Below are 13,876 nucleotides of genomic sequence, written 5' to 3'. Positions count from 1 at the left end.
AGAGTCCCAGATGAGGGCTCGCCCAGCAGCCGCGGAGCAGAAGCCAGGGGGAGTTGCAGTGACGCGCCCGTGAGCTCCGCCGGCCCCCAGCTGTGTCTGTGTCTGCTCGGTTTATCAAGATATTTGCATTTTTGCAAAAGTGCTTCGACGTTTTCCTTGATGTCTGTTACCCACCAGCTCGATAGGTAGCCGAGAGCTCAAGGGTCACTAAAGCCGCCGAGAACGGCACAACTCCCAGCACATTATTTTCAGATCACCACGGACTTTTGCTACTCAGGCTAAACGTAATATATAAAACACTTAGACAACCTAAAAATGTTAATGTTTGGCTTTTTTCAGTGTGTCATTTGTTCGTGAGTAAAACGGTTTGGCTGAGATTAAAGTTATTAGATTAAATTCGATAAAATAAAACTTTATTAATCCCCCAGGTGGATTCCACCTTGGTTTTACACCGCTTAATCAACGTCAAACAGAAAACTGATTAAACAGAAGTGTGAGATGGTCAAGAATTTACTCCAGTGTCGTCTTATATTTTAGATAGAAAGGAGCAGACGGACGAGCTTATTACAGTCCACCGAGACAGCGGTGACGCTAATCAGAAGGCTAGACCGTCCAATTTCCCCAGCCGTTTACTTCCGGCCTACCCGACCTTCTGAGGACCCGGCCCACGTAGACCACGAAGCCCGAGTCCTCGGGAGGATGCAGCCCATGAATTTGGACACGATTTGAAATTTCAAAACATATGTGCACTTAACAAGTTATGTTTAATGAACCTGAACATATTTACAAGAATTAACATTAAAGGCCTGCATATACGACCTCGGTTTTTCAACAAGTTACTCGCCTTTTGAACCGCGGTGTTTAATGCTTTGTTGTTTATACGTACTTTGTCTTGTTGCATGTGCATGATGTCATCGTGTGGGACCTCTCTTGACCGCAAGAAATGTTCTAAATCCTCCTCCATGTCCGCACCGTATGGAGCCCCGTACCGTAGCACCGCACCCTTCAACTGAAACGCTATCAAAAAGGAGCGGGATCTTTTGGGAGATCCCGAGTTTGTTTTGCGAGATCTCGCAAAAGTCCGTCTTAATTTTTTTTTCTCCCATGTCCCCTGCGGGGCTCCGTAGTTTTTGTCTGCTTCCATTTGCCTTTGCACTAGGATGATGTCGGTGTAAATGTGCAGTCATATTCATTGGATTCCCACTAGTGCTGTCAGCGTTAATCTCCTTAAAATGACATTAACGCCATAATGCGGCAAATCTGTTAACGAGTTACCGCAGATCGGTAGATTAGTTCAGCCATATTTTCTTTATGTCTTATTAATTTGATAACCCATAATATTGACTATCGCGTACACATACATTTTAAGAATGTATTCATATGTGTGTTTATGCCAGAACATCAAACAAATCTTATATGAGTTTGTATTAGATTATTATATAATTATTATATAATCTAATATAATAAATTAGATTATAATATAATGTATTATAATATAAATACTCTAAATAGATTATCTTAGAGTAAATACAATCTGCAAAAAAAAAAATGCAAATCACCCAAACCTAGCTGGACCAATAATGCCCATGATCAGTGTATTTACATTTTTGACTCTACATCATCATCTGGTTGTGTGTTAGTCACACAAACTTGAAAGGCAGTCAGTAGGTGACAGTTCAAGAATAATGAGTACACTTTGCACTGTAAGCACTCCTTCACTAACTCTGTGCTATTCTGTTTACACATAATTGTCAAAATCCACCATATTTGTATTTTACTTTTCTATTAATTCAGGAAAATGTCTCACTGACTCCTTACGATAACCTTTAAATGTGCGTGCAAAATGATTTTGAGACTTAAAGGAAACAGAGATGCATATAGGATTTTAAGAAATTTATTCGTTAATTTTTTTCCACAAACCGAAAATTATATTTAGTTACAAAATTTTCAATTATTTTTTAAGGTCTGGTGAAATGGGAGGAAACATTGTGACAGTCATATGAAAAGCTGGGATGTGATGCTGTTGTTTCATCAGCTAAGAGAACAAGACCAGAGAGATCAGCGTTGTGACAAAGAGCAGACGGCCAACAGCTGTAGTGCCAGCAGTTGTACTACTGGGCTGTGATGTAGTTGTCATCCCAGCACTGTTGCAGAGGTCACCCTGGCAGCAGCTGATTTCTGCTGCAGTGATTCCTGTGATCTGTGGTGATTGTGTGCTTGAGCAAATCAGCTTGGAGGCGCAGCCCTTTACAGTCACCTTTTGTCCTTCTGCAGTCACTGAGGAAATGAAAGGAAGGAATAACAGAACATTTGTCTGAGCAGAAAAGAACAAACATGCAGACACTGAATCCTGTCGGTATATTACTTGCTGATGAGATGCAGTGGTCCTCATTTCCGTTGCAGTTTAGAGTTTGTGTGCAATCGTTTCCAACACATTGGAAGCACTTTTTCCCATTTGGAGATGAGATGCTGCCCTCTGTTGAATACAGAAATATTTGTAATATTTGTTTCCCTCCTTATTTTAACTGTGTGCCAAAAACATCAGCTTGGAAAAAAAACACAACAGAAAACAAAAGAAAAACCATTTATGTTATTAATATGTTTGTTTGAGAATTTTCAATCAGAAAATTTTTCACAGATTGATTATTTTGCCCTGATCTATTCAAGCAACTACGACAATTGACCCACTTTAAAATTTCTCAACATATTTGATAAAAAGATTTTTTATTTTTTAAGTTTCAAGGACAGGAAATTACATTTCAAAATACCAAGAAGCATGATAGAAATTACCAGGGGCATCTTGAGAGTTGCAAAGATCAGAGGTGCAACACTTGCTGGTAATTAGAGTTTGCGCACCTCCAAAGTTGATTGAGGCCTGAACACACTCCTCAGCCGCAGCACAACTTTTACCTTTAATATCAACCAGTTTTGAACCACCTGCAACAAAAAGACGAACCATTGAAAACTGAACCAGTTTAAAAGAAGAATAAAATAAAAACTATACAAACCTGCATATGAAGCTATTCTGACTGATGCACACTGAGTGTTGGAAGGGCATGCTTTTGTTGTCTGAGCGCAGCTTCCAGAGAGGTCCGGTATGCATTCGTAACATTTCAAAGCACAGGCTGATAAAACAAAGATAAAGACAAGTAAACTTTCTCTTGCTTCCAATGTATGGACATATTCTAAAACATTCACTAAAACAGTTTGTTAAATAGATGGCTAACAGTACAATAAATAGTACAATCATTTGTAGAATAGACAAACCTTTACTAAGATGTAATGACACTTGTTGTAAAAGCATTAAAAAAGAAAACATTTCATTGAATATTACAGAACTTGCTGGTTTAAAAATGTTAAAGAACAGATAACTGAACAAAAACTTGCCTTTAGGGAGCAGCACCATCCCAAGGATCAGCACAAAGATCTGCATTGTGTGATGGTCAGATAGAAGTGAATTTCTGTTTAGTTTCTGTTCAGTTTATAAGTAATTCTTATTGGGGGGAAGTGGTCTTCTTGCTGTGACCACTCCTTAACTCCTCCTTTGACAATGAAAGAACCTGACTATCAAAAACAAGCCTTTGAAACAGCATATATGTATATATGAATAGACTTCATAGAACCTGTATCTAGATAATTAAATTGGTATTAGTTAGAATTCTCCAAAGTTAAAATAGAATAACATAGAATACCTGAATCTCAACATATGTATGAGGAAGAATAATATCTATTAAAACTAGTTTAAAAACCTGTTTAGTTCCAGTTTGTTTATTTGTTTGAAGTTTTAGTGATAATAAAATGCCTTATTGATTTTTGTATCAGTGTATTCATGACAGATGGCTATATATATGCTTCTATTCATAGCTGAAGTTTTAGTGTTATTAAATTGCTGATTTTTGTATCATATATTTGATGGAATATTCTTTAAAGTCGTTTCATTCTATTGCTAAAATATGTTTAGGCTGCATTTAGGCTGCAAATCATTTTCTTTTAGGGGGCGATCGTGGCTCAAGAGTTGGGAGTTCGCCTTGTAATCGGAAGGTTGCCGGTTCGAGCCCCAGCTCGGACAGTCTCGGTCGTTGTGTCCTTGGGCAAGACACTTCACCCGTTGCCTACTGGTGGTGGTCAGAGGGCCCGGTGGCGCCAGTGTCCGGCAGCCTCGCCTCTGTCAGTGCGCCCCAGGGTGGCTGTGGCTACAATGTAGCTTGCTATCACCAGTGTGTGAATGGGTGGATGACTGGATATGTAAAGCGCTTTGGGGTCCTTAGGGGACTAGTAAAGCGCTATATAAATACAGGCCATTTACCATTTAGAACGGACATGAATTGTTTTTTTTTTTTCTTTGATAACCAGTGACTGTTTCAGTTGTCAGCAGAGTATGTTTTAACCATGCAACCACTCTAGTGGCACTGAATGAAAATGGTAAATGGCCTGCATTTGTATAGCGCTTTTCTAGTCCATAGGACCCCAAAGCGCTTTACACTACATTCAGTCATATTCACACACTGGCTGATAGCAGCTACATTGTAGCCACAGCTGCCCTGGGGCGCACTGACAGAGGCGAGGCTGCCGGACACTGGCGCCACCGGGCCCTCTGACCACCACCAGTAGGCAAAACGGGTTAGTATCTTGCCCAAATTGCATACAGGGCAGCCTGGGATCGAACCACCGACCTTCTGATTAGTGGCTGACCTGCTCTGCCACCTGAGCTACAGCCACCCCCCCCCAAAAAAACTGACTGTGATGCATGCTACATGCATTCTACAATACAACATATATCTTTAAAAAACCAGGCCCACCAGTCTTTTAAAAAAGGTAATAACAAGACAGAAATCTGTATTTTCACCTTATAAAACATGTTAAGTATCAGTGCATCAAAACTGAAACACAGTCAAGAATGACTTGAATTTAAAAACTATTCTCGCATTTTTATTAGAGATCTGCTGAGACAAGACACTTTCTTTTCCCGCTCACCACCTCTGCACAGGCTGTAACTTTATCTGTAACTATCAGAATAGAACAAGCAGGACTCAAAGTCTGAATAATTATATTTATTTTATGTCCCAGTGATGTTTTTTTTTTTCAACATCCCATTCAGCTGCACTTCTTTCGTCTTTGTGTGATCTGATCAGTGAAATAAAACTGTACATAAGAGCAGTTAAACACGTGTCAGCAGAGCAGACGACTGTATTCAGAGAGGGCCGAGGACTTTTTCACACCATCCCAGATACGAGCTGCATAGTGAAACCTGTGAAAACAAAGAAAGTTAAGACAGGAAACAGAGGGATAAACTTAAACAAAATCCCAATAATGTCTCAAGATTTCACAAAATTACAGTGACATAGTACAAAGAAGAAAAAAATCCAAATATTATGCATTTCTGCACCAACCTTAATTATTAACACTTTTACTTTCTTTATATGGCATGGAAATAGGTTTCTTTTCACTGTAGTATTTCATTTTCAATTGATATTGTTTTAAGCATGTTGAGAAAAAAATTAACCTGATATCCCACAGCAAGAAATATTTTTCACTACTCTGAAAGTTTTGTGCTTGTAGGTACATGCAGCAAGTTGCACCTCAGAAAACTATTTCACAACAAACCACCAGCGCTCATTTTCTGTTGTTTACAAAAAACAAAACAAAAAGACAGCAGGTTGTAGTCACTGAAAGTAAAGGGAAGCAGAGAGACCCCTCATCTCTAATAGATATTTTGCATTTCTTCCACAGGGATTAAAAACTGTTTCTATGAGAGTTCAAAAACAATGACATTTATGATGGCTTTGTTGAGCAAACCAGTTTAAAACATAAAACTGATTCTCACCCTGGGTGCAGGATGTATTTACTTGGTTGTCTCACTTTTTTCCCATGGATTAGTCACCTACACTTTTTGAATAGTGGAATATGAATAAAATAATTATTCATTTATATATAAATAGTACTGATATGATGTTTACCAGTTTTTCTCAGTGAGAATAGTGTGTGACAGCTGACAGCGGGGCATGGCCAGTATTTGGCTGCGGAGTTTTGAAACCATGGTGGAAAAGGCCGGGTGTCCTCTATAGCCGGGGAGCAGAGAGAACAGTGGGTACGTTCCTGACCCTAAACAACATACAAAGATTCATTTATTTTTCACACAACACACGAGAGGTCACTTGAGTTTTACCTTATGAGAAGAATAAATGTTTGTAACCTGCTTTGGTCAAATTATCCTCCCCGTCATTTTCCTGCACAGGAAGCAAAAACATATTGACCTCGGTTGTCAGATAGTCCTGCCCCAGGCCTGGGAAGACATTGCAGTCGAGCATGGATAATGTTCCTGAGAATAAAACACATGTTATAGTTGTGGCCAGCCTGTTAATCCACTTCAGAAGTGATGCTTTGTTTACAGGACTACAAAACCAAACACATTCACTAAAAACCTTTGAACAGTCACAAAATGTCATTTTGCTCACAAGTACAAAGCAAACAAAAGGTTTTCATCTAGAAACACCATAAACCTGATGGAGCCTTTTACCACTCCTAAATGCACATCTAGAACTTTTGGGTTAAATCATCAGTGATACGTATGGAGGTCAGAAGAGAGGCACAACAGTGATTGTCTACAGCCATCTGTATAACATGGTAGAGGGTCATAGTTTGGGGAGGTATTTCAGCCAGTGGTGTTGATAGAGTTATGAATGCAGAAAAGGATTAATTTTGACATTGATCATGGGAGAATGATCCCAAACACACTGTCAATGCCATAAAAGCATACCTGGCTAGAAAAACACTCACAGGAACACTATCAGTCTGGGGGTGGGCGCTATAAACCCCCCACCCAGAAATTCTTCTACCCAGCAACTGCGTTGAGGATATGTCTCTATATACTCCTGGATAAGGAAAAATAGCAACAGCATGAGTATCGGATGAGCGAGGGAATAAGACTCGCTATTGTTTGACTTTCACAAGGAGGATGCCAAACAAAATGGGGTAATTTGCGAAACATGCTGTAAAATTATGCCCCTAAAGGTATCAGTACCACAAGTTCAACTGCAAAATTAAGACCAATTTAAACTCTGCATGTCAATGTCTCCCAACACCAAAGAAAACCTCAAATAAACCATCTGTGATAACAGTGACTGTTCTTGGTCAGTCGTTTTTATAGTCATTATGTAGACTTCGTCTCTATAATTTGAGGTCATCACATTTTTTTATATGTTGTAAAGCACAAAGGAGCACCTTTTTAATTTCAGTTGTTTTGTCTCGTTAATTATTGCTCAAAGTTTTTTGTGCTGCTATGATCTTTATTCGTTAAAGGTGTAGTGTTGACCACAGAAAGAGACTTACTGTGACAGCATAGTCATTTGTGAAAAATCCCTGTATGAAACTGATGGTTACTGTTAAAATAAAACATGTCAATTCATTCAGATTCTTTGTAGAAAAAATTAAAATGAGTACACCAGTGTCATTTTTGGCACTGCATGATTGAAAATGACACTTGTTTTGGAGGTTATTTAAACATATCGCGATATATATCATGTATCTTGATATAGTAAAAAAATTACACAATATAGATTTTCCTCATATTGCCCAGCCCTATATCAGTCATGGATTGGCCTCCCCAGAACCTGGACATCAAAAATAATTAAAACTGTTTGCAATCATCCATAGAAAATGTAACAAAAGGCAGCCAACGTCGAAAGAAGAGTTTTGACTGTCCTTCAATAAATGTGGAGAACAGTTCCTGAAGACTGCTTAAAGAAATGATAACAAAGCTTTCCTAAGAGAGTTCAAGAGAGAAAAAGTAGTCATTCCAAATACTGACTTTAAAGTTTCGTATTTTCCTTATACACTGCATTTCCATTCATGTTTTTTTTTTTTCATGTTTTGAGGGGTGACTCAAGATTTGCACAGTAAATGGTAAATGGCCTGTATTTGTATAGCGCTTTTCTAGTCCCTAAGGACCCCAAAGCGCTTTACACAACCAGTCATCCACCCATTCACACACACATTCACACACTGGAGATGGCAAGCTACATTGTAGCCACAGCCACCCTGGGGCGCACTGACAGAGGTGAGGCTGCCGGACACTGGCGCCACCGGGCCCTCTGACCACCACCAGTAGGCAACGGGTGAAGTGTCTTGCCCAAGGACACAACGACTGAGACTGTCCAAGCCAGGGCTCGAACCGGCAACCTTCCGATTACAAGGCGAACTCCCAACTCTTGAGCCACGATCGTCCCAGTACTTTAAATGTAGATAATTTCTTACCATTTACTTAACTTTTTTTTTGCCACCATATCACATTCATTTTCTTCTACCAGCTCCCTTACTTGCATTCATTACTACTTACACATAAAACATTAACATAAAGAGAAATTTGTTGTAGTTTTGCACCTTTGTATTTGAGGTGAGAATGAGCCATTAATTTGTCGACCACCATATGCATGTTCTTCAGATTTCTTGGGCAGAAATCATCCCGTCTGGCCTTGTTCTGGAGGAAAACTGGGGGAGAAAGAAATTTAAACTTTGACATGCTTAAATTTGGTTTGTGTGTCAAATATAGCGCGTCAGCATTAAACAGCCACCTATATGTGGATAATACTCTGCTCCGTCATCACTGCCTGAAGAGCCGGTGCTGTCGTGGCTTGCAGATGGTGTGGAAGGTTTCAGCATCTCAGCAGTCTGAAGAAACCTGTCCATAAAGGTGACACCATAATATAACTTCAGCTGTGGAATCAATTTGTGTCACAAGAAGCAATAATAATGAGAATTCTACAGGTAAAAAGAGTACAGGTAAAATTTGCTTGGATAGTTACATATGCAAATATACAGAATCTGCCATTTTCCTGCTGTGCCAATGTGAGATGCTACTTGGCAATAACCCTGGTAAAAAACATTATTTGGTAATCTGACATTGATTTTTCACCAAAGGAAGCCAAAACAATACATAATCATATCAATATTTGTGCTGATTAAAACTGTAGCTTTCTACTACAGAGATATCATTTTAAGCTATGTACAAAGCCAGTGAAAACTTGCTTTTAATGGCAATATTTTCAGCATTAGGCAAGAATGCTATGCAAAGGGAAAAGGTTTTTAATCACATAGCCAGAGTTGCTCAGATTGTTTGTCATGCTGTGTGAAGAAAATGAGTCATGAACTGATCCAAATGGATTGTGGCGTACAAAAGGTAATAAATGTCAGCACATGTTAGATGGGCATGGAGTCTGACATTTTACACAGGTCTGGATTTGCCTGTTTAAAATGTCAGACTGGCTGAAAGAACAACATTGCTGAGCTTATGAAAAAGCAAAAACAAATATCCTTTTAAGATATAGCATGAAATGTTCAGCATTCCTTTGAGAGTATTGGGCTTTAAAATTATAATCACAACCATCTTGAGAGCACAGGTCCATCGCAGACCTAAAATACTTACCTGTAAAGGTTCAAATCAGTGAACCAGTCTTGAACCACAATTACAACATGGCACACTGTAAACAGGAAGGCAGTGATCTGAAGAGACTGTAGAGGAATTATACAGAGAGTACAAACATGCTTTATTTGTAGAAAAGAATAAATACGATCACTAAACCAACATCAAACAATGAATCCCAAAACTAAAGTTCACAGGTGTTTAGCACCAGCATTCATATTATTATATACTGTCCTCCGCAGGCCAGCCACATACCTGCATCTCAACATATGTATGAGGAAGATTGTATTCTGGAGGTAACTTCCGATCATTGTTGATAAGATGATCCAGAATTGATGGGCTAAGCATTGGCTGAAGAATGACATTTAAACACAGTGAAACATGTTGTTGCTTCAGCACAACAAATCCTTAACCACAGTTAGACATCTTGCAGTTCCAAGGTTAACATTACAGACAGTTTGTACCAACTTACATTCTGACAGCAAAAAGAAAATACTACAGTAAACCGTAGAAACTGTCATTTCTAATCACAATACTTCATTCACACCTGCGTATCCAAGAAGATAACTCTCTCCTGTGTGATGAAGAAATCAATCCCTGTGCTCTGATTTCCGCCTCTTTCCTTGATTTCTTGAGTCTGGGGTCTGAATACAAAACTCCTGTTCAAACAAACACACGTTTTTATTCAATATCACCTCCAAAGAACTGTTCAAGTGATTTTTCTCAAATTAATTATTAAAGTACTCGCATTGATCCTTTAAAAAAGAAATGCATGTGTAATTATCAGACAAATATAGAGTATTATATTGAGTATATTTCATATTAGAAAAATCACATGGCACACCACCAAACAAAATGTTACAAAAAGCATATTGATAATTTTTCCCTGCAGGAGTGGAACCACATAATCTTCCACGACACACCTATGTGCCACGGCTCAGTGGTTGGGAACTAGATGTTCTGCGTTTTGATGGGAGGGATAAAATGTATTCAGACAAGTTCTACGGTTGTATTACCTCATTCCCTCTTAACTTAAGTAGGCATTTCACTTGAATAAGGGAAAGTGCCTCCTGGGCACCTCCTGGGTTATGTGCGTCACACTCTGATGGATGCATCGGAGAGGAATTTAGGAATCAGTTTGTTGCCCAAGGATATTTGGCATGCAGACTGGAGCACCTAGGGTTTAAACCAATAACCTTCTAAATAGTAAATGAAATGCGCCATCTCTTGAGCTTCAGCCATCACATCGCCGTTCCCTACAGTTTGTGTGTTGGATCAATTTAAGTGAATGGCAATTATAGAGTACTTTTCTATTATCAGTGACCACTCAGCGTGCTTTAAGACAAGCCAAAGACCTTTTTCCTGTCTTTTTGTGTAATTAAGCACTTTCATCATTTCAAATCTTCTGCAATTTAAAAATCACCAGTTAAGCCTATGTGCATGAGTTTAGCCCAAACCAAAACACTACTGATATTTCTCACGTGAGTCATGCGGATATTGCTCAACAAGGAGGTTTTTGCCAAACCATTAGGGACTCCAAATTTTTAAATGCAAGTCATGAAATAGTATCTAGTCCGGTGTAACTGAAACTTTGGCAATCATTTCAATGCAACTTCCGCCAACCTCCATCCAGGAAATACAGATTTTTCCCAGTGGTTGCTATACAGGTGTGGAATGGTCTCTAACTGGTGTCCCATTCATTTCATCCTAACCCATCAGCATGATTGTCACAGGTCCAAACTGAACACCGTATATTTAGTTGTCATGTGTCTGCAAAAACCTCAGTAGTGTGTGTAGTGCAGAACACTTTACATCTTGATCTTATTCTTTAACCTTACCTTTGATCTTCCTCAGGAGTGTTGGCAGATAACAGCGACATGATGGTGGATTTCCCAGTTCCCTGCAAGCCAATAACTCCCACCACCAACATGTCTGTCTGGTCCCTCAAATACTGCAACACATCACAACAAAATCACTCAGCTTCCTTTGACCACATATCATAAAGTAAACTGAAAGCACTGTTTAAATCTGCAAAATCAACTAAATGTATTAAATGCTATGAATTTACCTCCATGGCACTGTCACACCAATTCATCTGATCATCCACCAGTTTAATGCTGTGCTTCATTTTCTCCGGAGGAAGGAGTTTGGACTGCCCAACCATGGCTGGAAGTCACATGAAAGCTTGTGGCTTTAATTATTGCACATGAACATACTTTTGAATTTGGAGAAGAAAATAAAATGTCTTTTTGTAGAGTCTATAACAACTCACGGTCCAATGCACTGCTCGATGCAGAAGCACTCATTCCTCTGTTTTGGATCTGGTATACAGGCTGAGTAGGTCGCTGCCCTTCCCTCTCTATCTTAGAGGGTGGACCAGAGGACTGTGCAGCCGACTCAGTAGGTGTCCCTGGCTTCACTCCATCGTCCCTGGCCTTCATTAGCATGATGGGCTTCTCAAGGACTGGTGTTCCACTGACAGGTGTATTTTGTGAGGGCTTAGCCTTAGAATATATAAACAACAGCACGAATTGGAGATGGAAGTGCTTCGTAAGCACAAACAAGCACGGCTCGTTTTGTTCTGGCATTGTGAATATTCTTTGATTTTGGCTATTCTTCCTATTCGGTTAGGGTAAGCAAAATGATACCTCACAAATTTAAACTGTAGACTATAGTTTGTGGTCTCAAAGACAAGCCCACCTACCCTTTCTCCGGGAGGTTTTGCAAGAATGATGGGGGTCTTCTGAATTAGAGGACCTGGTGGATCCTCGCTTCCATCCTGGAAAGAAAATGATTCGAGTAAGTATTTTGATGTAGAGAAGATAAAATCAGAGGCCAAAGCAGTATATCGTTTGAAGTACCCTTCGCTCTCTCGGTTGGTAATCCCGATCTCGACTGGGTCCGGACAGATTTTGCCCCGGAGGGCCAACATCTCTGTCCCCTCGGCGTCGCCTCCTCCTGCGCCCTTGCCCATACATGCCGGGTTGACTGTGACCGGACTCGGACATATCGCGACTCACCTGGAACAGCTGATGTTTACAGAAAGCTTGTAAACGACGGGTAGTAGAGCCGAGATAAAGCTATTATTTATAATTAAAATTCTGTTTCCTAAAAGACAGACCTCTAATACCGACGCCTCAAGGTATGGCTTTTAATATCGTTAACATTTAAACGTAAAATTTAGCTAGAAGCTATCATTATAAGTCAACCCTAACGGTGGTTATAAACAACGCTAGCCAAGACTTCCTGGTGAAGTGTTTGTTTCGTGGCTTGGCGTTTGCCGTGTACGGTTCAACTGAGCGGATAAGGAAAGCGATAATGTTCCACCCGCCTGGAAATCTCTTTTGTACAAAACAAATGCATCTTGTTCGTCATGTAAAAGAAGTCGATTTGAAACACAGTTAAAACATGACTAGTTCCCCTGTCAGGAACTATTTTATCACACATATAATATAATATAATATAATATAATATAATATAATATAATATAATATAATATAATTAGTTTTAATCATTGTTTTGAAATCTGAAATTTCCCCAGTAATGAAAGCTGTATAACAGATTTTTTTCATAGTTTCATCCTAATTTAAAAATGAAGTCAAGTCAAAGTCAAATTAAACTTTATTGACTTGACTTCATTTTTAAATGAATGAATGAATTAAATCTGATAAAGCTGTTATACAAGAACATTTTAATCTATATTTCAAAAAAGAGTCACATTTTTAAAAATTTGAATAAAACTTGACTTCGACTATTTAATTATGCACTCATTTGGATTGATCTCGGGTTAAGTAAACCCGCAGTATTTTGTGTTTTGTTTTGTTTTTCTCTCTTCATAAAAAAAAACAAGAAAAACGGCACGCTCAGCTCCTAGCCAAAAAATCTATTGAATTGTTTAATTTATAAAGTTAATCTATTTATCGTCAAGGACTTGCAGCACAATCTCAATTTCAACTAGTAATTTAAAAAAACCCACTGTTTTAATATGACACTGATCTAAACACATCTGGAAGGATAATATTATAAATGAATAAGGAAAATCTATCTTTATGATCTTCTCCTTTGCTTCACATTGTTTAACTGTTTTGGTTCATTTATCTTATTTGTCTTTCTTTTTTTAAAGCCATACATCATGACAGGTGTCACTTCCCTGTTGCTCTTGCTGCCCTCTCTCTGACACAAATCACGCCTGACACTTGTCTCATTCCACTCTCTTCTTCACCTCTCTTGTGCACTGTCTTTTACTTTGGATGGATGACCCCAAATATCTAAGCTCATCTACCTTGACTACCTCTACTCTTTGCAACTTTGCACTCTTACACCTGCCTCTCGCTCTTTCGAACATGAATTCCATCTTGCTTCTACAAACTTTCATTCCTCTTGTTTGCTGTAACACCCTCCCTTTAGGCAAACATCACATCTGTAGTGCTCCTTCTATGCATAAATTATTACTTCCGC

The 13,876-nt window shown here is 39.0% G+C and overlaps 2 protein-coding genes across 3 annotated transcripts; both read right to left on the bottom strand.

Moving 5' to 3' along the window:
- Positions 1–1,862: 1,862 nt before the first annotated feature.
- LOC102299663 (lymphocyte antigen 6B) lies at positions 1,863–4,038 on the bottom strand. The gene is made up of 5 exons (XM_005924217.2): positions 3,388–4,038; positions 3,009–3,125; positions 2,791–2,937; positions 2,366–2,476; positions 1,863–2,277 (listed from the first exon to the last, which is right to left on the bottom strand). Exons 1-5 carry the CDS (start codon positions 3,431–3,433, stop codon positions 2,036–2,038), a joined length of 663 nt encoding a protein of 220 aa, XP_005924279.1. The 5' UTR covers positions 3,434–4,038; the 3' UTR covers positions 1,863–2,035.
- A 654-nt stretch (positions 4,039–4,692) lies between these two features.
- smg9 (SMG9 nonsense mediated mRNA decay factor) lies at positions 4,693–12,716 on the bottom strand. Of its 2 annotated transcripts, XM_005924219.3 has the most exons (14): positions 12,540–12,716; positions 12,280–12,447; positions 12,123–12,197; positions 11,691–11,922; positions 11,487–11,584; positions 11,257–11,369; positions 9,966–10,077; positions 9,674–9,769; positions 9,422–9,507; positions 8,571–8,677; positions 8,380–8,487; positions 6,194–6,319; positions 5,958–6,102; positions 4,693–5,248 (listed from the first exon to the last, which is right to left on the bottom strand). In XM_005924219.3, the coding sequence occupies exons 2-14, from the start codon at positions 12,424–12,426 to the stop codon at positions 5,170–5,172; spliced, it is 1,524 nt and encodes a 507-aa protein (XP_005924281.1). In that variant the 5' UTR covers positions 12,427–12,447; positions 12,540–12,716; the 3' UTR covers positions 4,693–5,169. The 2 variants fall into 2 exon arrangements, with proteins under 2 accessions (XP_005924281.1, XP_005924280.1); XM_005924218.3 differs by having other exon boundaries at positions 12,280–12,716.
- Positions 12,717–13,876: the final 1,160 nt, after the last annotated feature.

Source organism: Haplochromis burtoni, unplaced genomic scaffold, assembly GCF_018398535.1.
Source record: "Haplochromis burtoni strain Fernald_Lab_line unplaced genomic scaffold, NCSU_Asbu1 Contig_76, whole genome shotgun sequence".
Lineage (NCBI taxonomy): Eukaryota > Metazoa > Chordata > Actinopteri > Cichliformes > Cichlidae > Haplochromis > Haplochromis burtoni.
Note: the sequence above shows the minus strand (reverse complement) of the source record. Positions and strands in the feature narration are given on the sequence as shown.